A 27,330-nucleotide genomic window follows, 5' to 3' on the forward strand; every position below is an offset into this window, starting at 1 on the left:
ACGTGTCAACATTGCCATAAAGCGACAAAAGAATGTCGCAAAAGTTGCACATTACATTTTGCTGATGTTGGTTTCTACTGTATCAACTGCTTCTGACATGAACTGGTGACAACACAAACATCTGAGTAATGTAATCTAGCTGTTCGTTAACGTGTTGTCGATGTGCTTCGCTTTAGAATGGCCTCAATCATTTAAAATCAGTTCCTGCATATAGTTTATGAGATTATCTCTTGTTTACTCAACAATAAGACACACTCCAGCACAGGTAAGCTAGTTAGCTAGCTAAGGTAGGCATAACTTATGTCACTAGGCGAGCGCCTTTGGGCTTCAATGAAAACTGAAGATCCAGGAGAAGAGTTGTGAGGAGACATCAACAGGTTGTGCGAGGATGGACTTTGTCAAAACGGTCCTGGTGACTGGAGGGGCAGGTTTCATGTAAGTAACAGTTAGCAAATCATCATCATCATAATGACAATCAGTAGTGTTCTGACAAAGACTTAAACTACAGAAAACAAGCAAGTTGAATCTACAATGTATGTAAAATATGAGATTTCACTGCATACTATACATGTTTCATCTGTAACTCTTTTCCAATACAGTGGGTCCCATTTTGTCTGCTCCCTAGTCAACAGGCACCCAGATTGGCGTATTATCAACTTTGACAATGTGAGTAGGAGCTAAATGTGCTTTCCTGTAAGACCGATTCAAGCCCTGTTCAAGCTGGGGCCTCTTGTTCCCTTTTCCGCCAAGGTGCAACATAGACATGGAACACTGGTCACTTTAATAATGTTTACATTCTGTTTTACCCATTTCATATACTGTATTATAGTCAAGGTCTATCCTATTCAACTATTGCTGTACATAAACTATTCTATCATATGTATTCTTCAGATATACTACATATTCTATCCATATACTGTCCATAATTACAGTAGTCCAGCTGTCCATATATTTATACTCCGGACTCCGACATTGCTCGTCCTAATATTTCTATATTTCTTAATACCATTCTTCTACCTTTTTTAGACCTGTGTGTATTGTTAGATATTACTGCACTGTTGGAGCTAGGAACACAAGCATTTCACTACACCCGCAATAACATCTGCAAAATATGTGTATGTGACCAATAACATTTGATTTGATTTGACAACACATTTCACTGCACATATCCGGTGTATGTGGGGGAAAAAAACGATGTGAAGCTTATTTCCCATACACCCTAACTACCACATTATGTGACTGTAGAATTCCAAGTTGTCATCATTTCCTGTGAGTGACTGTGTAACTTTTCCTGGTCCCATACAGCTGGACTACTGTTCCAATCTCAGGAACCTGGAGTCTGTAGAGGAGAATGAGAACTACACCTTTATCAGGGTGAGAGAACTGCCAAGTCCTGCTGTTATGTAACATCATTGTATATGGAGTGCCAGTGTCACAAGACAGCGATGTCCTCTCTCCCCTCCTGTTTGCACTGGCAATTGAACCTCTTGCAGAAATAATTAGACAGGACTCAAATGTAACAGGTATCCGTATTGATAAACATGAATATATACTAATTTGCCAACGATCTTCTGATATACCTGACTAATATTTTAATCTCAATGTCTCCCTTGTTCAAAATATTTTCGGAATACTCAAAAATGTCAGGATATGAAATTAACATTGAAAAAAACTGAAATAATGGCAATTAGAAAAGTAATAACTCATGAACTACAGCAATCCTTTGTGGACCATAAAAAGTATGAAATACTTAGGATACTTAATAAGTGACAACAAACAACAAATATATAAAGTTAACTTTATCCCATTACTCAACAACATGAAAGCATATCTAATTAAATGGAACAATCTCACCATAAATCTTACAGTTAGATGAACCTCTTTGAAATGTCATAGCTCCCAAAGTTTTATATTTTACTGAACAAAAATATGAACGCAACATGCAACAATTTCAAAGATTTTGCTGAGTTAAAGTTCATGTAAGGAAATCAGTCAATTGAAATGAATTCACATGACTGGGAGTACAGATATGCATCTGTTGGTCACAGATGCCTTAAAAAAAGGTAGGGGTGTGGATCAAAAAAACAGTTAGTATCTGGTGTGACCACCATTTGCCTCATGCAGCATGACACATCTTCACAAAGAGTTGATCAGGCTGTTGATTTTGGCCTGTGGAATGTTGAATCCATGTTCGAATCCAGGCTGTATCACATCTGACCGTGATTTGGGAGTCCCATAGGATGGCACACAATTGGCCTAGCGTCGTCCAGGTTTGGCCGGGATAGGCCGTTATTGTATAAGAATAAGAATTTGTTCCTAACTGACTTGCCTAGTTAAATAAAGGTACAAATAAAATCAAAATGATCATACTGAAATATGAGGTGATGGCGGTGGACGAATGGCACAATGGGCCTCAAGATCTTGTCATGGTATCTCTGTGCATTAAAATTTCCATTAATAAAATGCTATTGTGTTCGTTGTTCGGAGTTTATGCCCATACCATAACCCCACCGCCACCCATGGAACACTCTGTTCACAACGTTGACATCAGCAAACCACTCACCCATACGACTCCATACATGTGGTCAGCAGTTGAGGCCAGTTGGACGTACTGACAAATTCTCTAAAACAACATTGGAGGCGGCTTACGGTAGAGAAATTAACATTCAATTATCTGGCAACAGCTCTGCTGGACAGTCCTGCAGTCAGCCTGCCAATTGCACTCTCCCTCAACATCTGTGGAATTGTGTTGTGTGACAAAACTGCACAATTTAGAGTGGCCTTTAATTGTCTCCAGCACAAGGTGAACCTATGTAATGACATGCTGTTTAATCAGCTTCTTTATATGTCACACATGTCAGGTGGATTATCTTGGCAAAGGAGAAATGCTCACTAACAGGGATGTAAACAAATGTGTGCACAACATTCGAGAGAAAAGGTTTTTGTGGGTATGGAAAATTTCTCTTATATTTTATTTCAGCTCATGGAACATGGGACCAACATTTTACATACATATATTTTTGTTCTGTGTATTTTCAGTTATATACCAATTAACCCACCGAAGACATTATTTAAACATGTATACTCGGCCATAACAGACTTCATATGGGCAATTACCACTGAATAAAAATGATAGTTTGTAACATCTTTCTAAGTCTGAGGGTGTTTTTTAACTTTCCAGATTTGGAATGGTATCAACTCGCCACCCAAGGCTTTTACTTGCAACATGTTGTTAAACACAGTAAAGAGGAACAATGGGTACATATTGAAGATGCGCATGCTCTTCCCCAGAATTTTCTTTAAGTGTCTGTTTTCAAAGGATGGAGCTAAGAACATGAACAACTTCATAGTTAACAACACTAACAACATGGAATAAAATGAAACATATTCTACAAGAACCAATTTCACTCCCTCTGGAACAATCCTTGGATAGCTTTTCAGAGTTCACTGATAAATTAGACCACATGGAAAATTGAAGGCATAGAAACCATAAATTACACGGGAATAGGAAATACAATTATTTCCATGACAGAATTAAAAATACATTTTGGACAGACCAATGTAGACAATTTCAAATAAATGAAACTTAAATGTTTTATATCTCGAAATTTTGACCTGAAAGCTTTTGGACATCAGAGCAATGTTGAGGGAATCCTATTTGTGTCAGGAAAAGATACTCATATGAAAGGCAATACACTGCTCAAAAACATAAAGGGAACACTAAAATAACACATCCTAGATCTGAATGAATGAAATATTCTTATTAAATACTTTTTTCTTTACATAGTTGAATGTACTGACAACAAAATCACACAAAAATGATCAATGGAAATCAAATTTATCAACCCATGGAGGTCTGGATTTGGAGTCACACTCAAAATTAAAGTGGAAAACCACACTACAGGCTGATCCAACTTTGATGTAATGTCCTTAAAACAAGTCAAAATGAGGCTCAGTAGTGTGTGTGGCCTCCACACGTGCCTGTATGACTTCCCTACAACGCCTGGGCATGCTCCTGATGAGGTGGCAGATGGTCTCCTGAGGGATCTCCTCCCAGACCTGGACTAAAGCATCCGCCAACTCCTGGACAGTCTGTGGTGCAACGTGGCGTTGGTGGATGGAGCGAGACATGATGTCCCAGATGTGCTCAATTGGATTCAGGTCTGGGGAACGGGCGGTCCATAGCATCAATGCCTTCCTCTTGCAGGAACTGCTGACACACTCCAGCCACATGAGGTCTAGCATTGTCTTGCATTAGGAGGAACCCAGGGCCAACCGCACCAGCATATGGTCTCACAAGGGGTCTGAGGATCTCATCTCGGTACCTAATGGCAGTCAGGCTACCTCTGGCGAGCACATGGAGGGCTGTGCGGCCCCCCAAAGAAATGCCACCCACACCATGACTGACCCACCGCCAAACCGGTCATGCTGGAGGATGTTGCAGGCAGCAGAACGTTCTCCACGGCATCTCCAGACTCTGTCACGTCTGTCACGTGTGCTCAGTGTGAACCTGCTTTAATCTGTGAAGAGCACAGGGCGTAAGTGGCAAATTTGCCAATCTTGGTGTTCTCTGGCAAATGCCAAACGTCCTGCACGGTGTTGGGCTGTAAGCACAAGCCCCACCTGTGGACGTCGGGCCCTCATACCACCCTCATGGAGTCTGTTTCTGACCGTTTGAGCAGACACATGCACATTTTTGGCCTGCTGGAGGTCATTTTGCAGGGCTCTGGCAGTGCTCCTCCTGCTCCTCCTTGCACAAAGGCGGAGGTAGCGGTCCTGCTGCTGGGTTGTTGCCCTCCTACGGCCTCCTCCACGTCTCCTGATGTACTGGCCTTTCTCCTGGTAGCGCCTCCATGCTCTGGACACCACGCTGACAGACACAGCAAACCTTCTTGCCACAGCTCGCATTGATGTGCCATCCTGGATGAGCTGCACTATCTGAGCCACTTGTGTGGGTTGTAGACTCCATCTCATGCTACCACTAGAGTGAAAGCACCGCCAGCATTCAAAAGTGACCAAAACATCAGCCAGGAAGCATAGGAACTTGAAGTGGTCTGTGGTCACCACCTGCAGAACCACTCCTTTATTGGGGGTGTCTTGCTAATTGCCTATAATTTCCACCTGTTGTCTATTCCATTTGCACAACAGCATGTGAAATTTATTGTCAATCAGTGTTGCTTCCTAAGTGGACAGTTTGATTTCACAGAAGTGTGATTGACTTGGAGTTACATTGTGTTGTTTAAGTGTTCCCTTTATTTTTTTGAGCAGTGTATATACAAAACCTTGCACAAAAAAAGCCTAATGAACTAACAATGTCTTAGAAAAACATAATGAACAAAATTACAGTTAATGACAATATATGCTTAATCCAGTATAAACTAATGTATACAATGTATTATACGAGACAAAATTCACATTCTACAGCACAACGGCAGAGTTATGTCTTAAGTGTAAAACTAACAATGACTCAATAATTCATGCCTTCTAGGAGTGCTATGGTCCAAAAGTTTTGTGTGGAGTTAGAAAGATAGTTGTCAGAAGTTGTACAATGTAAGTTTACTTTTAATCCGTCTTTCTGCATATTTCAAGACATGGCATATGAGATACCGAATGGGTTGGACAATTATATTGAATAAACTATTACTTAAATCCTGGCAGTATAATGATACTCCAACATTAAGAGAATGGAAGAATCAAATGCTTTATTATTTAAACATTGAAAAAAGATCTGTCTAGGACAGAAACAAAAGAACACAATTTGAAGTCATATGGGGCAGAGTCTTAAAAATGATACAAACAAGATATTGTGCGGTTACGGTGGGAACATTTGGGTCCGTATGTTGTGATTAATGTTTGGAAATGTATGAATGTTAAGTTGTTTATTGTTTTTGTCTATGTATGTTTTTGTTTATTGTAAAAAAAAATATATATATATATATATATAAAAAAAATCATAAAGACTGTTAGCTTGAATATGTGTCATGGTTTGTCCCTTTTCTTTAACAGGGGGATATATGCAATCCACGCTTGGTAAACCACATCTTTGCAACAGAAAGCATCGACATTGTCTTTCACTTTGCGGCTCAAACACATGTTGGTAAGAAATGACGTTTGACTGTTTAGATTGTGTTGTTACCATGCCAAAACAATCAAAGGCATTGTTGACAACATTCAGTGACCCATAGAGCAAGACATTCATCCATATGTTTCTGTGCCCCCTTTTCAGAGACGTCCTTCGTATGGCCGTCCAGATACCACATGGTGAACGTGGAGGGGACAAGGGTGCTACTGAAAGCAGCTTTTGAGGCCAAGGTGGAGAAGTTTATTTACATTAGTACAGATGAGGTGTATGGAGAGAGTCTGTATAAGGTCAGTCCACTCATATCATTTTCACTGATATCCTGACATAAATATCATAACTTTTTGTAAGGTGTATGGAGAGAGTCTGTATAAGGTCAGTCCACTCATATCATTTTCACTGATATCCTGACATAAATATCACTTTTTGTAAGGTGTATGGAGAGAGTCTGTATAAGGTCAGTCCACTCATATCATTTTCACTGATATCCTGACATAAATATCACCTTCTGTAAGGTGTATGCCACATTTACATTTGAACTCCAAGTTTTTGGGTGCCACTTCTCCACTTCTTTTGCCATTTTTTAAGGTTCTTTGTCTGCAGTACTGTCAGTCCCCAGTGTTAAAAGCGGTCTTTTTTACCCCCATGCAGGAATTAGATGAAACCAGCCCAAGAAGACCCAACAACCCATACTCGGTGTCTAAAGCAGCTGCTGAGTGTCTTGTATTGTCCTACAGGGAGAGACACAAGGTAGTAAATACTGTCAGACATACCACAGTTATAACCAAGTTTTTCTGTGAGGCATGTACACATTGTATTATTTTGTATTAATATTTGGCTTTTTCTTTCAGTTTCCTGTTATAATAACAAGGAGCAATAATGTATATGGACCCAGACAGTACTTGGAGAAGGTCAATATAGTATCTATATTTTATATCAGTGGTTCCCAACCTTTTCCATTACTGTACCACCAACTGAATTTTGCTCTGCCCGGAGTACCCTCTAATGTGCATTTTACCAGTAACCCTTTGGTTTCATGAGTCTTCTCAAGTACCCCAGGTCGTGAACCACAGTTCTATATATTTCTGTCGTGTGTCTGGTCTCTTAAGACGTCTCAACTTTTTTTTTTTTTACCCCCAGGTCATTCCAAAATTTGTGTCCTTCCTTCAGCTGAACAAAAAATGGTAAATACTTCACCTTTAAGAGAGCACTGACATCATCCCAGACTGTGGGCATCTTTTACTTCATATGTTATTGTTTCAAATAAAGCCTACATATCCCATGCTCCTCTTTGCCACAGTACCATCCAAGGGACCAGCCCCCAATCTCGCCACTTCCTGTACGTGGATGATGCTATTGAAGCATTCCACACCATCCTGGAGAGGGGGACGGTGGGAGAAACCTACAACATCGGGACCGACTTCGAGATATCCATCATTCAACTAGCCAGAGAACTTATCAAGATGGTAGGAAACCCATCATTCAACTAGCCAGAGAACATATCAAGATTTTAAGATACCCATCATTCAACTAGCCAGATAATTTATCAAGATGGTGGGTGAAGTGTGTGTCTGGTCACTCTGTAGTCCTCTTTACTGAGCCACTGAAAGACATCTAATAATGTGTGTTACAGGTCAGGCATGTACCTGATGCAGAACTGGACGACTGGTTGGAGTTTGTGCCTGACCGGTGAGTGAAGTATAAAGGGATCACACTAAACACTTTGAGCCTTTACTTCCTTTGAGCATGTCTTTGCCATGGAAACCAGTGTGAGAAAGGCAAGCTGGGTGATTGGCTCCTAAGACACTGACATTGTTGAACCTCTCACCCACCCAAGGCCAGTGGTTGACCTGAGGTACCCTGTGAACTGTGAGAAGCTGTGGAGGCTAGGCTGGAAGCCTGCAGTGTCATGGGCAGAGGGCATCAGAAGGACAGGTACAGTACATGAACACATTACTCTATGGATTCCTTAGATTGACTTTCATACATTTTAGCACAAGGGGTGAATCTCTAAAGTGTCCTCTCCTTCATTTGTTTTTCAGTCAAATGGTACCAAGAGAATCCAGACTTCTGGCCAGATGTCAAACCAGAAGACCAACCAATTACCTTTGAGCCCGATAAGCACATAGATCCTCTTCCTGTATTCGTGGTCACCAACCCTGTTCCTGGAGAGCTACAGGAGGTGCTGGCTTTTGTTCCAGCCCTGTATTAACACATCTGGTTCAATTGATTAATCTTACTTAGGGTTGTTGACCTCCACTAGTCAAACCATCAGCTCAATCACTGTGGGTGTGCAAGGGAACACTTATTTTTTTAAATGTTTTACTAATGAAGGTGGAATGGAATATATTTATCATAGTCAATAAATAACTTCATAGGCTTGAATGTTAAACTCTGGACACATGATATACAAAAGTTGGTTAAGTATTTGCAAGTCAAAACTTTTAATTTTGGTAAAATCATACAATAAATGCACAGGTGTTTTCTCGTGCAGTGCACAGCCTCTAAACTAGTACATAAAGCAAATACAAACTAGTGGGCGACTCAGTGGCGTTCAGGGGAGTGTCTGGCCAGCCGAAAGCTCTCCAACCTCTCCTCTCCGCAGCTTCACATTTCCATTCATACGTTTCATCCAAACTTTTACTTTTCAGACTCAGTCAGCCAATGTTACTGTAAGACACAGAACACACACAGAGGCCCAAATATGCAAATACAACAGAGCAGAGCCACATGTTTTCTTTCTTTAAGATTGCCATGTGCCAGACATTTGCTGGGGGAGGGAAGAAAACCCTCAAAAACAAGGAAAAGCTAATTGAATTGGAGAGAATCTGGACACTTCTTGCACTGGTACAATATTTTTTAGAAAATGTTATCACTTTTATCCAAACCTTGGCATTGGTTGTTTGTTTCAAATTTTGTTCGCCAATTAAACGTTAAGGTTGATTAGACGGTGTGGCCAGTACTACTAGAAGTAACAGGTGTGGATTTTGATTTGAGTCCAATATGACTGACATTAAAAAGCTCACACTACCCCGAAAAATATAAATTTCCACGCATACCGGTGACATTCAACATTCAAGTGCCAGTGTTTTTGTACTGTCTTTTGGTCAAGTTCCTTAAACTATCACTTTAGGCTTATAAAAATAAATATTTCTCAAAAATGCTTAATAAATTACACAAACTAGCAGCAAAAGTAGAATCTAGTAATCTGTGTGCAAATAGCTCAATTCTCAAACTGCTACTGAACTAACACCTGGTCCCAAATAAATCCTGGTTTAAATAGTGATTATCCTTCCCCTTTCGTAAACAAGCTGCGTTTTTCACAATCTCCTCACACACAAAATTCGGAAGCTTTAAGGACACACACTCAAGACATTTATATAAAACTCTAGATGTGCAATAAAATGTTTTTTTAAAACTTGATGGCTGTTAAGTAACATCACAAAGGGGCCTAGACCTAACTTAGGTAGCACCATTCAATCTTAAATTAACACAATACTGTCAGTGCATCTGCTTCATAACCACTTATTAATTCAAAATGTCAAGGCACGACAGACACACTGAGAATATATACCTATTGCACTTAAAATGCCATTTTCTAGCCAACATTGGGCCTCCCTCCTATATAAGGAGGAAGCCTGGATGCCAGCTATAGTAGTAAACTGGCCAGTGGTTTTACATAATACATCAAGGCAGCCCAACCCTACAAAGGGAAGAATAGCTGCATTGGTTCTGTGTCAGAAATCAAGGATAGTTAAAGCACCCCCGTCTTTGGCCGGGTCGCGTGGGCTAGATTCACCAGCCAGGATACACAGGAAAACCACATTGCCTCTTAAAATGGTGCACTGGTAAATAAACTGCACTTCCCATCACCCTTTGCTACGTGTGCAATTCAGTTTGCTCGTCTGTACATTGCTGACCCTTAACTTCTGACCTTCCTACGCTCTCCGAGGAGGAAGAGCTTGTGTCTTTAAACAGTTAACCCGAGAATGTCCTTCGGATTCAAACGCAGCTTGAAAAAGAGAACTAAATTAAAGGTGTAAGAGAACGACATTTTGTAATGAAATAAAAGCCTGCTGCAGAATTTCCTTTTGCATTTTTTTTTTAACTCCTTGACCAAAAAACAACAACACTTGCATGCGTATTTCATCCCAGGATGGCCTTGACAAAAAGCAAAGCCACCCAGGTTACTGTGTGGTCCTATGGCAACCATTCGAACTTCACTTTCTATATGGCAAGTGCTGTTTTAGAATTGACAATTTTAAGAAACATTCTCTCAGAAGGATGGATATTTGTCAATTGCCATCCTCCAAAATGTTTAAGTAAAAAAGCTCAATCAAAAACTAAATTCACCCACCAGGCAGCTAGAAGTTGCTTCACTAGGTGCCACAATGCCAAGTCAATTTGTTAGTGGGGAACTGAACTTTGAGCATCGACTTGCTCAAATAGCTTGTATGTATGAACATACCATTTAAATATTCAATTTTAAAATCGTACAACTGGAATGGCTCGTTTAGTGAAGACTACCATATTCCTCTCCAGGATAGAGTGAGCGAAAAATATTTTGAACTCTTTTTTTTCCTTGAAGTGCACTTTCGTCACACAAGGGTTTGAAAACCTATAGCGGAATTCTCATTGGATGGCTGCAACATGCGGTCGGAGCTAGTTTGAGCCATCAGATTACCCTGTGACAAATTTGAAGCTCAAATGGACAAATGACTCACTCAAAAGTCATGTCATCTCAGTGTTTGCCAAGGTTGGATATTTAGTTCAAGCTTATTTTGCTTTCCTTCCGAATAAAATAACAAAACCACATTTAAACCCCAAAACAAAAAATATATTTAGTTCGTTGGCCAGGTTTTAGCCAGTTATGACGCTTAAAAGAAAATACAGATAAAACAATCTAATTGTTAAAGGCACAGTACATTTACAAACAAATGATCCTCAGTTTGTTTTGTTACAAAGAAAGAAAAAGCAGTTGTCGTAAAGAAAAAGAACTGCAAGTCCCAAGATCCTAAATACGCTATAGTCACTTAGGGCGGCCACACGATGATTCCAGAGCCTGGCGGTGCCATGTTTCTTTAGGAATCGCTCAGAGGCTCCAGCTTTCCTCTTGGTCAGCTGTCCTCTCGGTCCCCCGTCTCTCAGCTCCATTTTTTTGGATAAGCGGTCAGAGAATCACAGCTGGTAATGTACTGCAGTCTGTTTGGAAGCTACACGGGGGTTTATATAGTCTGGCTTAGGTTACACATGTGGTTTCCTTATCAGTGAGTTTGGCGTGGCGCGACCCACTGCGATGGTTGGGGGGGGGTGTAGGTAGATGGGGATAGGGTTGGAGGGATGTTTAGTTGCCCCACCAGTCCACTCCCCCTGATGAGTGTAGTTTCCTCCATAGCCGTCACTGGTGTAGAAGTTGCCTCCAAAGCCACCTGTGATGTGGGGGGGACAGTGTTAGGAGAATTAGGACTGTGTGGAGCATGGTTGGAATTAAACACTAACTCTTGGACTTGTGTCCTAAGAATTGTGGGATAGACCAACAGTAATATTTATACCCAAATGTTGCTCCAGTGTGAGGTTTTAACTGATATTTACCGCCGCCACCGAATCCACGGTTTCCTCCATGTCCACCAGGCTGGCGTCCACCACGACCCCCGAACCCTCCAGTGCTGCCGCCGCCACTGGTCTGACGGTAGTCCCTGGCTCCGAAGCCACCAGAGGTGAACCTAAACAGAGAGGATGAGTCAGTGATTAAGAGTGAAACATCTCTAAACCCTTGTACTTCTGCTCCTTTATGTAGGAGTGTGTGTGTGTAAGCATGTGATGTGTGTGTGTGTGTGTGTGTGTGTACCTCTTGGAGCGTCCGCGGGTGTTGCTCTTGTGCTGGTGTTCATAGGCCAGGCTCTCCAGCCAGGAGGGTACTTCCTGTTTGGCCTCCACTAGGATGTCCAGAAGGTCCTTGGTGATGTTGCCATTCTTATCGTTGAAGAACGATGTGGCCAGACCTGGGAGAGGAGAGGGTTCACCATGTTACAGTTAAATAGTTATCTAAATAAAATAAAAATGTGCGGTGAGTTGAGAGTTCTTGAATGTTGTAGAGGCTTACCCAGGTTGCCTACACGTCCAGTACGGCCAATACGGTGGACGTACTCCTCTATATCGCTGGGCAGGTCAAAGTTGATGACGTGCTTGACATTGGAGATGTCCAGGCCACGGGCAGCCACCTGGTACAAGAGACCGAATTCAACTATTGGCCGCCTTGTTGGAACAGAAGCATGTTAGCTCCCTTTTTAAATGACCCCAACAGGCAACCATATTGCAAAACAAACACCAGGCCTTGAACAGTATTGAACAAAGACCTAGTGTGTTTGGCTTTATCATTTGTCAACCAATATATTTTACCTGTCACAGAGCTGTGGAATTCAAACCAAAATGTCAGCTTGCAGACTCACCGCCGTGGCGACCAGGATGGGGCAGCGTCCCGAGCGGAACTGGTGCAGAGCCTCCTCTCGGTCCCTCTGGGAGCGGTCGCCATGGATACTGGTGCAGGCGTATCCCTCACGGTACAGGAAGTCCTCCAGGGCATCCGCTCCCTTCTTGGTTTCCACAAACACCAGCGTCAGAGAGTTCTTACCTGGGGAGGAGAAGGTTGACCGGTGAGTCACTGCTTAAAAATGTTCAGATATACAGAATCTATTTCTAACAGACATGGCCTCAGTTTCTGATATGGGAGGCTTAGCGTCAGGTCTATTCGTGGCATTTCTATCTGCAACGTTCAGCGCTTGCTCAGTACCCTCCTAAACGAGCCCCAGGGGAGACATTACAGGTATGGAAACAGCATCTACCCACTACCCCCTGTGGGAGTAGGAGAGAGGAGAAACATCCATAGTGTTGCTAAGAAATGGAAGCTCTGGCAAAGAAAAGCTGCATATCTAAAGCTGTGTCGGGCTACTCTACAGTGAGTCGTGATGCATGATGACCAGAGGGCTTCTTCAAAATGTTTAAAATGTTACAGCCCATTCAGATGAGATATGTTTGAACATGTTTCTCCGTCTGGTAGAACAGTGGATCATGTTATTGATTTTTCTACCTGCAGTGAACATTTTGCAAGCTGCCGTGGCCATCATAACAAAAGCATATGTGTAGGAAATGGCAAACGGTTGCAGTAGCAAGCAGGATGTGTGCTAAACAAATCAACCCCCCACACACAAAGGAGACAACACCCTTCAAAACAGTTTATGACCTCACAATGACAACCACACTAGATGGCTGATCAGAACCAACGGGACCTTCTCGCCTGGACACAAATGGATGACTACTATGGGTAACCAATACAGGCCAAGCAATAAATCAATAAACTGAAATATGAAATGAGATACAAGCTTCTACATCCACTTTAGTAATAATAAATTCCTACTTACCAGGTTTCTCTATGTTTTCACCTGCATTGTCCTGAACTTCGCTCGGAATGACTTTGGATAAAACCAAACCCGATGATAAACTCATTGCAGTATCAACAGTTCATAAGTGACATTAAAAGGGGGAGGGCTAGCCAACAGAGATCAGAAAACCCAATGGCCACCATTAACTTCTTAAGGTATAGGGGGCAGCATTTTCCCTTTTGGATAAATAGCGTGCCCAATTTCAACTTCCTGCTACTCATGCCAAGAATATAAGATATGCATATTATTAGTATATTTGGATAGAAAACACTGAAGTTTCTAAAACTGTTTGAATCATGTCTGAGTATAACAGAACTTATGTAAGCAGGCAAAACCCAGAGGACTAACCGCTCAGAATTTCTTTTTTTTGAGGTCTCTTGTCTGTTCAGTGAGTTCTCATTGGGAAACAATATTTTTAGGCACTTGTTTTCAGTTCCTACCGCTTCCACTGGATGTCACCAGTCTTTGGAATTTGGTTGAGGTTATTCCTTTGTGCAATGAAGTACGGCCATCCAGGAAAGGGTAACGCTGTTGAGAGTTGGCCAAGACTTGAAAAGTAGCGTTAGTTTCCTCTCGTCCTCTATTGAAATCAGATAGACCAGTCTTCAATTTGATCGATTAGTAACGTTTAAAAATACCTAAAGTTGTATTACAAAAGTATTTTGAAATGTTTTGGCAAAGTTTACAGGTAACTTTTGAGATATTTTGTGGCGACTTTGCGCAAATTGGAAGTAGTTTTTTTCTGGATCAAACGCGCCAAATAAATGGACATTTTGGATATATATGGACGGAATTAATCGAACAAAATAACCATTTGTGATGTTTATGGGACATATTGGAGTGCCAACAAAAGAAGCTCGTCAAAGGTAAGGCATGTTTTATATTTTATTTCTGCGTTTTCTGTAGCGCCTGCAGGGTTGAAATATGCTACTCTTTGTTTACTGCTGTGCCATCAGATAATAGCTTCTTATGCTTTCCCCGAAAAGCCTTTTTGAAATCTGACGTTGGCTGGATTCATAACGAGTGTAGCTTTAATTTGCCATCTTGCATATGTGATTTAATGAAGGTTTGAATTTTATAGTATTTTATTTGAATCTGGCGCTCTGCATTTTCCCTGGTAATTGGCCAAGTGGGACATTTGCATCCCCCTATCCCAGAGAGGTTAATGGTACCAACAAGTTCCAATACAACCTCATTATTAGAATGTTATTGTTGAGGAACATTTGGTGCCAACATGGATGGTTTCCTGAACTCTGTGTGTACATGGCTCTGCATAGGAGTAACTGAAGGTTGGGGATACTAGGCAGGGTCAGTTTATGATAGCCAACATACCTAAGCTAGAGTACAAGTCTTCACCTCACATCTGACCCCATGACACTACCAACACTGGGTCACGTTCAACACACAAACTGCCCACTGAACAAAACCCAGGCTTATGACCATCTGAAAGAACAGAATACCTAATGCAATCAATACTAGACCCTCACAGCTGAATGGTTACCCATCTTCTAAGATCTATAGCTTACATCTGACAAGCTTTAAAATCAGGAACTAGCCTAGTGTTAGGAGCAGGTGGAATCTGCTGGGAAGATGTCCTATCAAAGACATGTCTGCATATTCAATCAATGATTAGCTTCAGGATTTAGTTAGATTTGAATAAAGACAGCTGATGTTGGGAAATCATGCCGTTGCAGATTCCACCTAGCCCAACTGATCAAGTCAACATATTCATAAGACACCAGGGGGCTATTTAAACACAGGGTTTCTCAACTCCAGTCCTCAAACACCCACTGTCCACGCAGGTTAATTTCAACCAATCAAAGCTTCCTTCAGATAACTCAATGCCCTTACCAACCACATATCAATGTATATACAATTGTTGCTTAATTGGAGTAAAATCCAGAACACAGTGAGCGAGTCCCCAGGATGAGCTTTGAGAAACCCTGCACTACAAGTAAAAGTTCCAGTAAGTAACACACAGGGACAGGAGAGGGGGGTTGAGCCAGCGACAGGTATAGTCCAGGTAGTTACCTGTAGCATTGAGCAAGTCCAGGAGGAAGGACCTCTTGTCACCGTCCTCCACCCACACCACCTTCTGGGTGATGTTCTCAGAGGTGGAGCCCACTCTTCCCACCGCCAGGAAGATATACTCCTCCAGGAAGTCACGCGCCAGGATCTGACCGAGGGGTTTGTGTTATTGTTGTGGAGCCAACATGGAGGACAGTTTATTAAGTGTGTGTGGAAAGGTGGGTTAATACACCATAGAGGGGACATATGGCAAATAACACCTTTCCTCATTAAGCACAATACTTTGACAAATACATAAGCAATTGTGGGGACTGGAGTGTAAGAATTATTGTCCATGTACCATTTTCTCTTTAGGAAAGGGAGTTTAACACCATGTGGGTGTGAGTACCTGGATCTCCTTGGGGAAGGTAGCGCTGAACATCATGGTCTGACGGATGCCTTTAGGGGGCATGGTGTCCTGCTCCACGATGCGTCTGATCTGGGGCTCAAAACCCATGTCCAACATCCGGTCAGCCTCATCCAGCACCAGATAACTAACAGAGACAGGGTCAGGGATTGGCTGTAGACCTGTTTTCCCATCATAGTCGCATGGGTATGTAGGATTCCTTTCCTGTCCAGCAGGCCAATTCAACTAATCAATAGTCTGATAAGCTGCATCAGGAGATTTAGAGCTAGGCTACGCAATATGGTCTCAGCTCTTGCTTGCACTCTGATGGACTAGGTGGAATGAATCATATTGCCCACATGTACGCAATTCATCTAGAGCTCCATTTGCACAGCGCTAGTATTACTAGAGAACATTGGTTATGTAATTATTGCCCCAGAATGTCTTATTCCAGAGGACGATTCAGATGGGTTAAGTTTATTTCCCCAAACTGCCCCGTAATTAATTATTTTCCTACTCAATAAATTGACAGTTATGACGGAAACCTGGAGGTTTTTATTCTAGGTGTGAAGATATTTCAACATGTCCAGGTGACAACAGGCTACACTGATAACTAGAGCTTAGCTCCCAAGTTTCTAAACTATACCAAGCCAGCTTTGGATTGAGGAAGTACAATCATAAGGGTATTTTAGCATTCTGCAGTAGAAAACGTCCTTAAAAGGCCCCCATTCCACAGATGCGAGCTAAATAGCAGACTTGCGATGCATTTTTCAGCTATGGATGACAAAGGGAAGTTGTCATTTCCAAAAGTTTAGCTACGTTGTAATGCTGCTTTGCGATCTATTAACAGCAAGTGTTAGATTAAATATGCACAAAAAAACATTCAATTAATTGCCACAAAACGTAAACAAAAGCATTCACTGAAAGTTGGTACATGTAGGCCCTTCATACATACACTTAAAAACCCATCTAAATCAGTTATTGTTTCTTGCTCAAACCATGAGCAACGCCTGTCAAACTCAAGACATTTCTCTCAAAAGACAGGGATATCGAGTCGCACATGACTAGTATTATCAGAGTACTTTGGAGATGCTAGGTTTTTCCAGCTGGATTTACTACTCTCCTGCTACTTAAAAATGACGGACATGGAACATTTGGACAGGACTTAAATCACAGATGGGAATTCTGTGAACAAATCACCACATCTCCCCCAGTAAAACTAACCCAATACGAATAGGGCTTAGGTTATTAATCTAGGTAAAGTGCCTAGTGACTGGGCCTTTGTAACTTGTCTACACCTTTCAAAAACAATGAAGTCAAGAACCAGACGCTATGTCTGGGACAGCTCAGTCTGCCAGCAGTCCAGCATGTTGGAAGTCTACTCACTTGCAGTAGTCGAGGCCGATCTTGCCCCTCTCCATCATGTCCACCAGGCGTCCAGGTGTAGCCACCAGCAGGTGACAGCCTCGCTCCAGGTCTCTGATCTGCTGGCCAATGTCAGCCCCTCCGTACACCACACAAGGACGCACACGGGACCGGTATGCAAACTACAGCAGGAGAGAGGGGTGGAAGAGGGTGAATACAGGGTACAGAGATGGAGAGAGAAGGGAGAGGGGGGGATACGGGGTACAGAGAGAGAAGGCAGGGAAAGGGACAAGAGAGGAGAGAGAAAGGAGAACACAAACAATGATTGTGTGTTACACTGCAGTTCCCTAATACCAACCTTGGCTGGTTGGCCGTCAACACAAAAACAGAGACAAAGAGATAGAGGCCCACTGGCAGACCGCTACCGACCTAGCTGGTATTGATGCTGATGGGATATCTGTCCCCTCTGTGTGTGTGGTCACATTGCGTGGGTGTGTCAAGCATTTTGCTACACCCGCAATAACATCCCAGGTGAGAGGAGGGCAGTTGCTTACCTTTCTGGCCTCTTCGTAGATCTGCAGGGCCAGTTCTCTGGTGGGGGCCAGGACCAGAGCGAGGGGATACTGCTTACGGCGACCATACTTTCCATTGTCCTGTCCTCCAGACTTCTGGGCAGCGAGGGCTTCTCCTGGGCCTTCAGTGTAGATCTGACTCAGTACAGGCAACAGGAAGGCAGCAGTCTTACCGGAACCTGAGAGACCAGTTTATATTAGTCATATACCTATACTTAAATCAACTACAGTACAATACAGTTGTCGTAAGTCATATCTGCATATAGCTCTCCAGACCAATCCAATTTGAAGTGGTTCTAGTTCGCTCTGGATCTAACCTGTCTGGGCGCAGGCCATCAGGTCCCTCTTGTTCTTGATGATTGGAATGGCGTACTTCTGGACCGGAGTGGGCCGAGTGTAGCGGGTCAGGGCAATGTTACTCATGATGATCTCTCCCATCTCTACGTCTTGGAACTGAAATATGAAGACAAACCAGTCACTCAAATGAACACCAAACAGCTTTCACGCAACTCTGTTTGAGGGAAGGTTGGGGGAATCAACAGCACCACAAGCTGCTCAGTAGAGCCCATGGGAAACGCTTCTGGTTTTGAAGAATACTAACAAAATGCTGACTAATAGGACATGAGGGTTACTGGATCTGAAACAGGGTTATTTGGCTAGAATACTTGGGGACTCACGCTGTCAATGTGATGGGGGCAGTTTTGGCCAGTGGCCTCAACGGGAATGTCGTCGTAATTGTCAAAGTTAATCCCTGTGTTGCCACCAGCGAACAGCTCCCTGGGGAGAAGCAGAAACACAGAAGGTCAGGAAAGTGACAGAAAAAGGTCTACGTGACCATTTTAACGAGAGGGGATGTTGATAAGGGACAGTGGATAGTGATGTATTGTGAAATTACATTGGTAACTCCTCATTATTGAAATATCATTAGTATGCAGAAAGGGGGGTAGGTTAGGTTACTACTCACTGTTCCAGGCGCTCATTGGCCTGAGTGGGTTTGGACCAGTCCTCGTCATCCCTGGACTCCTCCACCCAGCGGCTGTTTCCACTGCCTCCAAACCCTCCACGCTGGTAACTGTCAAGCATAACATAACCACAGGGGTCAGGAAAGCTAGCTTGCTAATGAGTTGCCTCATGGTACAGCTCAGAACTCTGAGGAACCTGAAAACTGCTGGCTAAGGGCTTGGGAGTGAATTCTCTAGTCTTCTCACCTTCCTCGGGGTGCACTCCCGCCGTTGTTGAAAAAAGCAGACTTTCCCCTGTCGGGACGTGCGCCAAAGCTGGTGTAGGCATCTTTAGTCGTGTTCCAGCCGCCGCCATCTTTGTTGTCGTAGACTCCAAACATGCCGGCATTCTGCATAGGCTGTACCGGGTTGTAGGACCCACCCCTTCCGCCGCGGAAACCTCCACCCCCCCTGCCCCTCTCCATGCGAGGCGGGCCACTGTTGTACCTGTTGCCCCCATTCATGCGGTTGTCGTGGTAACCATTCTGCACGAAGCCATTGTTGCGTCCACCGTCCCAACCGCCAGGCGTATCTTGGGTAAAAACAGAAAGGAAATAGAGGGGAGACATGTTGACTCCCATAGTACAAGAGGGTTTCCTCCTCACACGCAGTCAATACGTTGTTTATTGGTCCATTTGCAGATATTCTTTAGTTGTTGCTGTCACAGTACCCAATCTCACAGACACCACAGGCTGGGAGCAACACAGGGGCAGCGGCAGAGCAGCACCCCTAGAGCACTTAGAGGTTGTGCCTTGCTCAAGGGCAACGGTGGTAGGCAGTAATGGACCCTATAGGAAGAGAGATTTGGACCAAGTTGGCCTAGTTCCATTTCAGCCTCTAACTACTTCCGCTTAGCCTTTCTATGTTAACAGATTAGAACGACCTGGATGGCTGTAAGAAATGTGTTGAGGTCCTTTAGAGCTAGTAGGAGTTAGGGGCACAATGGAACCACACCCTTCTTGGTTCCTTTGGCTTTAACATCCCAGATACCCACCACTTGTTACCTCATGGATGCCTCTGGAAAGGGAAATACTTCAATTAAAAAAGGACCTAGCTTATTTTCCCAGTAAACAATGCACAAGCCATACAAAACAGTATACACAAGTCAATAATTTGGCTCATTAACTAGGGTCCCAATTAAGGAACATTTGTTATGCAAGCAGCATTAATTTGCTAATACCTACCACTTTCAATTCCACACACAAATAAATAGATACATTGCAATTAAGCAGTATGTTGGAATGACATAACTAATGGAGGCTGTTTTTTGTTTGAACAAAATGTAAGCATGTGAGCGGATGCACGTGGCCTTGTTTCCTAATAGAATTGAGTGAGACCACTGTTCTGGTAGGCAATTGAATTAAAACATGCAGAATAAAATAAAGACAACATTTAAAATAAAAAAAGCCAGAGCTTCCCTCAGCCAAAGAGCGGACTGTAAAGGGACTTACAGCTTCCTGGTGCCATTGACAAGGCGCTCGGTCTAGAGAAAGCATCTGCTGCAAAAAAAAAAAAAAAAAGCGTCATGGGGGGGGGGGGCTTCATGATGAAAACATGCTGCTGATGTACTGCGAATGTTGGCCAGTAAGAGCAGGGAAATGGAGTGGTTGATGGTTTGTCAACGCAGTTCCCAGATGCGGTCACAAAATGGACTCCAGGACATTGGATATGCACGGTTTTGTGTCCGTCTTCCCGTAGTGTCTTTTGGGATGAGAAAAACAAGCGGCTGGCTATATAAGATGGGGATTCTAACGCAACCTTTACTTCACTGTTTCCAACTAGTGGAGAAAATCAATACAGTCGGGTCACCCTCTAGCTGGCCTTGTCCCAGCCCAGAGAGAAGAAATGGTCAAGATAAAACTAAAGCTAATTGTCTGGTTTTTTTTTTAAAGGGAATTTCACAACATTGTTGCTAGCTCAATCAATTTCGTGAAATGTTTATTCTGGGCCACTACAATGCATTATGGCATTCTTGACCACTAGGGGGCCAGGACATTTTTACGGTGTCCAACTGGCATACCTCAGAGGTGGTACTGTTGATGGGGGGACGACACTTACCATTTTTGGAAGCCTCTTGGTTCCGTAAATGAGGTGGAATGTAACAGGTCCCTAGAGAGACAGACTTGTGAACACAAGGGAAGTACTGTACACAAACACGTCAAAGGTCTAATGGGTTCCTAGTCTTTTTCTAGGGATGTCTCAATCCCTTTAATTTAATAGGGATTAAGTAGCCTATATGGCCTGTTTGATTAAACAAACAAATTGGAAAACTGTCTTGCATCCCAAATGAGGAAACTGAAAACTTAAATGACGTTTATGCGATTTCATAAATGATAAGGGCATGAATGTGCTAAAAACAAATAAGTGAAATTTAAATCACTTGATGGCATCTTATACCTAAATGAACCTAGTAAAACACTGATGGAAATGTGAGTCAGTCCCAATAGTTTAAAGCTCCCTACTCTAGTCTCTTTCCCACAAAGGCCAGGGATGTCAGGAATGGGATGTTTCGTGGGCCTTTGATTGGACAGTAGAGGTCGACCGATTAATCGGAATGGCCGATATCAAGTTTTCATAACAATCGGGAATCGGTATTTTTGGGCGCCGATTAAAATATATATAATAATTATACCTGTATTTAACTAGGCAAGTCAGTTAAGAACACATTCCTATTTTCAATGACAGCCTAGGAACAGTGGCTTAACTGCCTTGTTCAGGGGCAGAAAGACAGATTTTCACCTTGTCAGCTCGGGGGAGCCAATCTTGCAACCTTACAGTTAACTAGTCCAACGCAATACGGACCTGCCTCTCTCTCGTTGCACTCCACAAGGAGACTGCCTGTTACAAGAATGCAGTAAGCCAAGGTAAGTTGCTAGCTAGCATTAAACTTCTTATAAAAAACAATCAATCATAATCACTAGTTAACTACACATGGTTGATGATATTACTAGATATCTAGTGTGTCCTATAATCTGACTGAACATACAAGTATCTAAGTATCTGACTGAGCCTTCGTAGGCAGAAGCAGGCGCATCAACATTCATTCAAACAGCACTTTGGTGCGGTTTGCCAGCAGCTCTTCGTTGTGCGTCAAGCACTGCGCTGTTTATGACTTCAAGCCTATCAACTCCCGAGATGAGGCTGGTGTAACCAAAGTGAAATGGCTGGCTAGTTAGCGCGCGCTAATAGCGTTTCAAACCTCACTCGCGCTGAGCCTTCTAGCAGTTACCCATTGCTCTGCATGGGTAACGCTGCTTCGATGGTGGCTGTTGTCGTTGTGTTGCTGGTTCGAGCCCAGGCAGGAGCGTGGAGAGGGATGGAAGCTGTACTGTTACACTGGCAATACTAAAGTGTCTATAAGAACATCCAATAGTCAAAGGTTAATGAAATACAAATGGTATCGAGGGAAATGGTCCTATAATTCCTATAATAACTACAACCCAAAACTTCCTACCTGGGAATATTGAAGACTCGTGAAAAGGAACCGCCAGCTTTCATATGTTCTCATGTTCTGAGCAAGGAACTGAAAAGTTAGCTTTCTGACAAAGCACATATTGCACTTTTTTTCTTCTCCAACACTTTGTTTTTGCATTATTTAAACCAAATTGAACATGTTTCATTATTTACTTGAGGCTAAATTGATTTTATTGATGCATTATATTAAGTTAAAATAAGTGTTCATTCGGTAGTTGTCATTATTACAAATAAATAAAATAAAAAAATTGACCGATTAATCGGTATCTGCATTTTTGGTCCTCCAATAATCAGTATCGGCGTTGAAAAATCATAAATCGGTCGACCTCTATTGGACAGTACCAATAATTTATCTGCAGTTTCCTGCAGAACACTAACTCAGCTCGACTTCAGACCACTTCTAAGGTCTGAAAACACCTGACAAGTTTTTGACTTTGGGGTATGAATTATCCATTAAAAAGGCCACCTGCGGGGAGGGTTATATTCAGTCCTTGAACCACCCAATGGCCCTGAAGTAAAGGATAAGAGTGAGGGCTGCTTCAGACCAAGTGATCATAAAAGAAAAGGATCACCATAACACAACCTAGATGTCCTTTGGCTCAAAGAGTAGAGATCACTTACTGCCAGTGCCTCCACCCTGCCCATCAGCATTGTTCAAGCCTAGGACAGCAAGCTGAAATAGAAGATTAAAACATACAGTTAAGTACTACGGTAAACACTGTTACGGATAAATGTAATTCTAAACATGCATATAGGACAGTAAGCCGCAAGACAAAGGGTGACAAAAACTGGGTAACACTCCATCTATAGATGCTCTACAGTAACATTTCAACTAACCCTAACACTTATCCTAACCCACACCAGCAGTTGCATATCAACAGATGGTCACACTATCCAAATAAAGTGACAAACTGTTGATCTCCAGAAAGCAGAAAGACATGAATATCCCTTATACTACAGTGGTTCCCCCATTATACATATGTGAAGCAGGGAACTCCCCTGTCTAGTTGTTGCCCCCCCACAATCCGATTACAGTAAGTTTCAATTTTACACTTTGCAAAGCAGTCTACCGTGGGTGTACCTTTGCAAGCAACAAAAGATACTTTCTTGCAAGGCAGACACTCAAAACTGCCAATAGGCTACATCAGGGCTGCACAACCCTCTTCCTGGAGATCTACCGTCAAACTCTAATTTAACACACCTGATTCTACCATTTAGCTGTTTAGACCTTAACTAGCTGAATCAGATATGCTAAATTTGGGTTGGACTGAAAACCTACAGGACAGTAGATCTCCAGGAAGAAAGTTGGTGAAAAGGAATACAGACCCAAAACTAGGGTGTTCGGTGAGGGAGAAATAATGGACCAATGTAAAAAATTTAAAAAATAAATTTTATTTATTTAAACTCAGTAAACAAATCAGTTTTCACTCAAATAAAAACATATAGCATTTTTTAAACAAAGTATCAGCTGTTACCCAATGTCCAAAAATCCAAATATACTTTATGGAACACTATAATAAAAAAAAGTGTGTGGACACCCCTTCAAATTTGTAGATTTCAGCCACACCCGTTGTTGACAGGTGTATAAAATCGAGCACACAGCCATACAATCTCCATAGACAAACATTGGCAGTAGAATGGCCTCACTGAAGAGATCAATGACTTTCAACAAAGCATCATCAAGTCAGTTCGTTAAATTTCTGGCCTGCAAGAGTTGCCCCGGTCAACTTTAAGTGCTGTTATTGTGAAGTGGAAACGTCTAGAAGCAAGTGGTAGGCCACACAAGCTCACAGAACAGGACTGCTGAAGCATGTACAAATCTGTTCTCGGTTGCAACACTCACTACAGAGTTCCAAATTGCCTCTGGAAGCATCAGCACAAGTACGGTTAGACGGGAGCTTCATGAAAAGGGTTTCCATGGCCGAGCAGCCGCACACAAGCCTAAGATCCCCATGCGCAACGCATCGGCTGGAGTGGTGTAGAGCTTGCCTCCTTTGGACTCTCGAGCAGTGGAAACGCGTGGTTTGGTTTGATGAATCATGTTTCACTATCTGGCCGTCCGATGGACAAATCTGGGTTTGGTAAATACCAGGAGAACACTACCTGCCTGAAAGCATAGTTCCAACAAAGACTTAGTGGAGGAGGCATAATGGTCTGGGGCTGTTTTTCACTGTTTGGGCTAGGCCCCTTATTTCCACTGTAGGGAGATCTTAACGCTACAGCATACAATTACATTTTTAGATGATTCTGTGCTTTGTGGCAACAGTTTGGGGAAGGCCCTTTCCTATTTCAGCATGACAATGCCCCCGTGCACAAATCGAGGTCCATACATAAATGGTTTGTGGAGATCGGTGTGGAAGAACTTGACTGGCCTGCACAGAGCCCTGAACTCAACTCTTTGGGATGAATTGGAACGCCGACTGCGATCCAGGCCTAATCACCCAACATCAGTGCCCAACCTCACTAATGCTTGTGGCTGAATGGAAGCAAGTCCCTGCAGCTATGTTCTAACATCTAGTGGAAAGCCTTCCCAGAAGAGTGGAGGCTGTTGTAGCAGCAAAAGGGGGGACCAACTCCATATTAATGCCTATGATTTTGAAATTAGATGTTGGGCGAGCAGGTGTCCATATACTTTTGGCCATATAGTGTACGTTATTGGACTAGTAGCTTTCTGTGATACAGTTCAGACTTAGTGAGAAGTGCGTGTTGGGTAACTGTGTGGGGATGCTGAGAAGTGTGTGTCTTAAGCCTTCCGCATGCCTTCGGCAAGCCGAACGAGTGTGCTCATATATTCCCTAACCTTTTAGGGATAGGGGGCAGCATTTTCACTTTGGATGAATTGCGTGCCCATAGTGAACTGCCTCCTACTCTGTCCCAGATGCTAATATGCATATTATTAAAACTATTGGATAGAAAACACTGACGTTTCTAAATCTGTTTGAATTATGTCTGAGTATAACAGAACTCATAGGGCAGGCAAACTTCCAAACAGGAAGTGGAAATTCTGGGGCTGTTTGATTTTCAACTCATTGCCTATTCACATCCCAAAAATATATGGATCTGTTTGCACTTCCTACGCCCTCCACTAGATGTCAACAGTCAGTAGAACGTGGAATGAAGCCTCTAGTGTGATGTGGGATCGGATGGCAGCTATTTGAGTCTGGTCTGGCAGAATGCCAGTTCCTGGTTACGCGCAGTACTCATTATATGCCTTGCGTTCCATTACTCTGTAGACAAAAACGAATGATCCGGTTGGAACGTTATTTGATATATATGATAACATCCCGAAGATTGATTCTCTACTTAGTTTGACCAGTTTATTCGACCTGGAATATAACTTTTTGAAGTTTTTGTCCGAGTTCGCCTGGACCAGCGCCAGCTTTTGGACATGTGCAAAAGTAGCTAACTGGACACTAGTAATGCTAGCTAAACACTAGCTTTTTTTGTAAAAAATAAAATACAAATCTGACAGTGGTTGCATTAAGAACCAGTCTCTTTAATTATATGTAAAACATGTATCTTTCATCAAAGTTTGTGATGAGTATTTCTGTTATATGACATGGCTCTCTGTAATTACTCCGGATATTTTGGAGGCATTTCTGAACATGGCGCCAATGTAAACTGAGATTTGTGGATATAAATATGCATATTATCGAACAAAACAAATGTATTGTGTAACATGATTTCCTATGAGTGTCATCTGATGAAGATTATCAAAGGTTAGTGATTCATTTTTTCTTTGGCTGGGAAAAATGGCTGTGTTTTTTTGGATTTGGTGGTGATATAACAAATACAGTGCCTTGCGAAAGTATTCGGCCCCCTTGAACTTTGCGACCTTTTGCCACATTTCAGGCTTCAAACATAAAGATATAAAACTGTATTTTTTTGTGAAGAATCAACAACAAGTGGGACACAATCATGAAGTGGAATGACATTTATTGGATATTTCAAACTTTAACAAATCAAAAACTGAAAAATTGGGCGTGCAAAATTATTCAGCCCCCTTAAGTTGATTCTTTGTAGCGCCACCTTTTGCTGCGATTACAGCTGTAAGTCACTTGGGGTATGTCTATCAGTTTTGCACAGAGAGACTGAAATTATTTCCCATTCCTCCTTGCAAAACAGCTCGAGCATAGTGAGGTTGGATGGAGAGCATTTGTGAACAGCAGTTTTCAGTTCTTTCCACAGATTCTCGATTGGATTCAGGTCTGGACTTTGACTTGGCCATTCTAACACCTGGATATGTTTATTTTTGAACCATTCCATTGTAGATTTTGCTTTATGTTTTGGATCATTGTCTTGTTGGAAGACAAATCTCCGTCCCAGTCTCAGGTCTTTTGCAGACTCCATCAGGTTTTCTTCCAGAATGGTCCTGTATTTGGCTCCATCCATCTTCCCATCAATTTTAACCATCTTCCCTGTCCCTGCTGAAGAAAAGCAGGCCCAAACCATGATGCTGCCACCACCATGTTTGACAGTGGGGATGGTGTGTTCAGGGTGATGAGCTGTGTTGCTTTTACGCCAAACATAACGTTTTGCATTGTTGCCAAAAAGTTCAATTTTGGTTTCATCTGACCAGAGCACCTTCTTCCACATGTTTGGTGTGTCTCCCAGGTGGCTTGTGGCAAACTTTAAACAACACTTATGGATATCTTTAAGAAATGGCTTTCTTCTTGCCACTCTTCCATAAAGGCCAGATTTGTGCAATATACGACTGATTGTTGTCCTATGGACAGAGTCTCCCACCTCAGCTGTAGATCTCTGCAGTTCATCCAGAGTGATCATGGGCCTCTTGGCTGCATCTCTGATCAGTCTTCTCCTTGTATGAGCTAAAAGTTTAGAGGGACGGCCAGGTCTTGGTAGATTTGCAGTGGTCTGATACTCCTTCCATTTCAATATTATGGCTTGCACAGTGCTCCTTGGGATGTTTAAAGCTTGGGAAATCTTTTTGTATCCAAATCCGGCTTTAAACTTCTTCACAACAGTA

General features: G+C 42.5%; 2 protein-coding genes across 8 annotated transcripts in view; one reads left to right on the top strand and one right to left on the bottom strand.

Moving 5' to 3' along the window:
* On the top strand, positions 1 to 11,067 carry LOC112253669 (dTDP-D-glucose 4,6-dehydratase). Of its 2 annotated transcripts, XM_024425606.2 has the most exons (13): positions 1 to 435; positions 600 to 666; positions 1,306 to 1,374; positions 6,007 to 6,097; positions 6,227 to 6,369; positions 6,431 to 6,454; positions 6,731 to 6,829; positions 6,931 to 6,990; positions 7,220 to 7,263; positions 7,380 to 7,545; positions 7,713 to 7,768; positions 7,917 to 8,014; positions 8,122 to 11,067. In XM_024425606.2, the coding sequence occupies exons 1-13, from the start codon at positions 389 to 391 to the stop codon at positions 8,289 to 8,291; spliced, it is 1,134 nt and encodes a 377-aa protein (XP_024281374.1). In that variant the 5' UTR covers positions 1 to 388; the 3' UTR covers positions 8,292 to 11,067. The 2 variants fall into 2 exon arrangements, with proteins under 2 accessions (XP_024281374.1, XP_024281375.1); XM_024425607.2 differs by lacking the exon at positions 6,431 to 6,454 and having other exon boundaries at positions 2 to 435.
* The window catches only part of LOC112253667 (ATP-dependent RNA helicase DDX3X), a 22,761-nt gene continuing 3,930 nt past the window's right edge, over positions 8,500 to 27,330 (bottom strand). Inside the window, exons 2-18 of one of the 6 annotated variants that reach the window (XM_024425600.2) lie at positions 22,965 to 23,016; positions 20,928 to 20,978; positions 20,321 to 20,365; positions 19,077 to 19,401; positions 18,833 to 18,940; positions 18,546 to 18,645; positions 18,186 to 18,321; positions 17,851 to 18,047; positions 17,318 to 17,478; positions 15,935 to 16,079; positions 15,550 to 15,694; positions 13,498 to 13,548; positions 12,529 to 12,710; positions 12,183 to 12,300; positions 11,928 to 12,081; positions 11,672 to 11,802; positions 8,500 to 11,508 (exon numbers count right to left, since the gene is read on the bottom strand). In XM_024425600.2, coding sequence (XP_024281368.2) covers positions 11,324 to 11,508; positions 11,672 to 11,802; positions 11,928 to 12,081; positions 12,183 to 12,300; positions 12,529 to 12,710; positions 13,498 to 13,548; positions 15,550 to 15,694; positions 15,935 to 16,079; positions 17,318 to 17,478; positions 17,851 to 18,047; positions 18,186 to 18,321; positions 18,546 to 18,645; positions 18,833 to 18,940; positions 19,077 to 19,401; positions 20,321 to 20,365; positions 20,928 to 20,978; positions 22,965 to 23,016 — 2,286 coding nt within the window. In that variant the 3' untranslated portion in view covers positions 8,500 to 11,323. Of the gene's footprint in view, positions 11,509 to 11,671; positions 11,803 to 11,927; positions 12,082 to 12,182; positions 12,301 to 12,528; positions 12,711 to 13,497; positions 13,549 to 15,549; positions 15,695 to 15,934; positions 16,080 to 17,317; positions 17,479 to 17,850; positions 18,048 to 18,185; positions 18,322 to 18,545; positions 18,646 to 18,832; positions 18,941 to 19,076; positions 19,402 to 20,320; positions 20,369 to 20,927; positions 20,979 to 22,964; positions 23,017 to 27,330 lie in introns of all 6 variants that reach the window. The other 5 variants (XM_024425599.2, XM_024425601.2, XM_024425602.2 and 2 more) reach the window with 5 other exon arrangements.

This window comes from Oncorhynchus tshawytscha, linkage group LG07 (assembly GCF_018296145.1).
Source record: "Oncorhynchus tshawytscha isolate Ot180627B linkage group LG07, Otsh_v2.0, whole genome shotgun sequence".
NCBI lineage: Eukaryota > Metazoa > Chordata > Actinopteri > Salmoniformes > Salmonidae > Oncorhynchus > Oncorhynchus tshawytscha.